General features: G+C 42.2%; 1 protein-coding gene across 1 annotated transcript; it reads right to left on the reverse strand.

Annotated features, from left to right (window-relative positions):
- Positions 1 to 1,510: 1,510 nt before the first annotated feature.
- SARC_14410 (hypothetical protein) lies at positions 1,511 to 1,855 on the reverse strand (the record flags this gene model as incomplete). Its single annotated transcript, XM_014291455.1, has 1 exon — positions 1,511 to 1,855. A coding segment is annotated over one exon (345 nt), but the record flags the coding sequence as incomplete, so codon positions are not given.
- Positions 1,856 to 2,379: the final 524 nt, after the last annotated feature.

The raw sequence follows: 2,379 nt of genomic DNA on the forward strand, positions 1-2,379 counted from the left end.
TATAATATCTATAAAAATCAATAGATAGGTACGTCGTTCAACAAACACTTATATACCAATTTGCACTACACAAGTGCATAGGTGAGCCGACGTACATACGTAAAGCCAAACAAAGAGCCGATAGGGCGATACACCCCATGTGTGGTTCGTTTTCGTAACGTTACACGCATTCCACACCTGAGCTATGAGGCGTCTGGCTACTTCAGTGTGGTGTCGAACGGGCTGGGACATAATCAGGCGCACTATCATAGCCGTGTGATGGGCATCCTTCTTACTGTTGGCACCTGGACCAAAAAAAACAGGGCCGATTAGTCCACTAGCTATATAGGTGCATATTTATATAGTAAGATGTATATGTACATATATGTGCACAAACATACAAATATATTAACATACATGTATACAACAACTAATGCACACACAGGTATGCGTGTGATTGTAAACTTGCACGCGTGCGAGGTGTGATACAACCAGCTGCACGGTCGCAACCGTGTGATGAGCACGCTTCTAACCAACAAAACATGGACAAACACTGTGACACGTCTATTGGTCGTATAGATTCTGTGTGTGTAAGCACACAAACACACACACATACATATATATATATAAGGTATGTATGTGACATTACAATTGTACAATTGCGGACTGGGAGATGAGCAGCCACACTAACATAGTCGTGTGATGCGCATATCTCTCACACCTTACGCCTGGACCAACATCATGAAACGTCAATTTGTGTATCAGATGCAGCATAGGTACATGCACACAAACAACACGCAAATTGAAGCTGTTGCGCGTACACACGCATACGATCGTAAGAATTCGTGCCATGACATATATTAGTCCGAAGTAGCGCTTAACATAGGCATGAGTCTGTGCGTGTGTGTACTTACATATACATGTGTGTGGGTGTACATCGATATACATCTGTGTGAGTGTACTTACATATACATGTGTGCGTGTGTACTTATATATACATGTGTGTGTACATACATACACATGTGTGTGGGTGTACATCCATATTCATGTGTGTGAGTGTACTTACATATACATGTGTGTGAGTGTACTTACATATACATGTGTGTGTGTGCAATTATATATACATGTGTGTGTGTACTGTCATATATATGTGTGTGTGTACTTACATATACATGTGTGTGTGTGTACTTACATATACGTGTGTGTGTGTGTACTGAAATGTACATGTGTGTGTGTGTATATACATATACATGTATGTAGGTGTACTTACGAATACATGTGTGTATGTACTTACATATACATGTGTGTGTGTGTACATACATATACGTGTGTGTGTGTGTAGATACATTTACATGTGTTTGTGTGTACTTGCATATACATGTGCCTGTGTGTGTACTTACATATACATGTGTGTGCGTGTACTTATATATACATGTGTGTGCGTGTGCGTGTGTGCATTTATATGTGTGTCTTGCGTGAACATTTGGATGCACATATCCAGAGCACCCTCAGTCTATGCACATACTATGCCTTATACCCCATTGCGTTTATTCTCCTTTTCCTTCTTCTTCTTCTCATTCTTCTTACATACATTATGTTTCTTACCTACATTCTTCTTCCTACCTACATTTTGCTTCTTACATACATTATCCTTCTTACCTACATGCTTCTTCTTACCTACATTCTTACCTACATTCAACTTACCTACAGTCGTCTGACATGCAGTCCAAGTGTCCGTTTTCTCCGTCGCACTCACACCGCAATCGATGAGCACAGCCTCGACCAACCGAAAATGATTTATCCTTAGATACAGATTGGCGCAGATGATCGGTACTATTTCTGTCAGCAGCTCAGTGACGGTGCATATGACCTCGGCCTGATAAGGAAATACGAGCGGCAGAATTGAGGCGATAAATGAATGATGCACTTTGGCGCGTGACATGGTTTTCATATCAATCATACGTATATGTGTTCATGATTGTTTATGTGGAAGTGTACCTGATGCAAATAAAACTACACATGCGTGTGTAAGTCTATACTACACATGCATATGTGAGTTACACATAATGCAAGTGACGTAGTGCATGCATGCCTAAGTGTATCTGCCGCAAGTATGATAACTTGTAGCTCGGTATGCATGTTCCATGGATTTGAGTGAGGACTGGTTGTGTGCCTGTCCAGTGCAGCTGAGTGAGGACTGGTTGTGTGCCTGTCCAGTGCAGCTGAGTGAGGTCTGGTTGTGTGCCTGACCCATGCATTTGAGTGAGGACTGGTTGTGTGCCTGTCCCATGCATTTGAGTGAGGACTGGTTGTGTGCCTGTCCCATGCATTTGAGTGAGGACTGGTTGTGTGCCTGTCCCATGCATTTGAGTGAGGACTGGTTGTGTGCCTGTCCCATGC

This window comes from Sphaeroforma arctica (assembly GCF_001186125.1).
Source record: "Sphaeroforma arctica JP610 unplaced genomic scaffold supercont1.4590, whole genome shotgun sequence".
Taxonomy (NCBI): Eukaryota; class Ichthyosporea; order Ichthyophonida; genus Sphaeroforma; species Sphaeroforma arctica.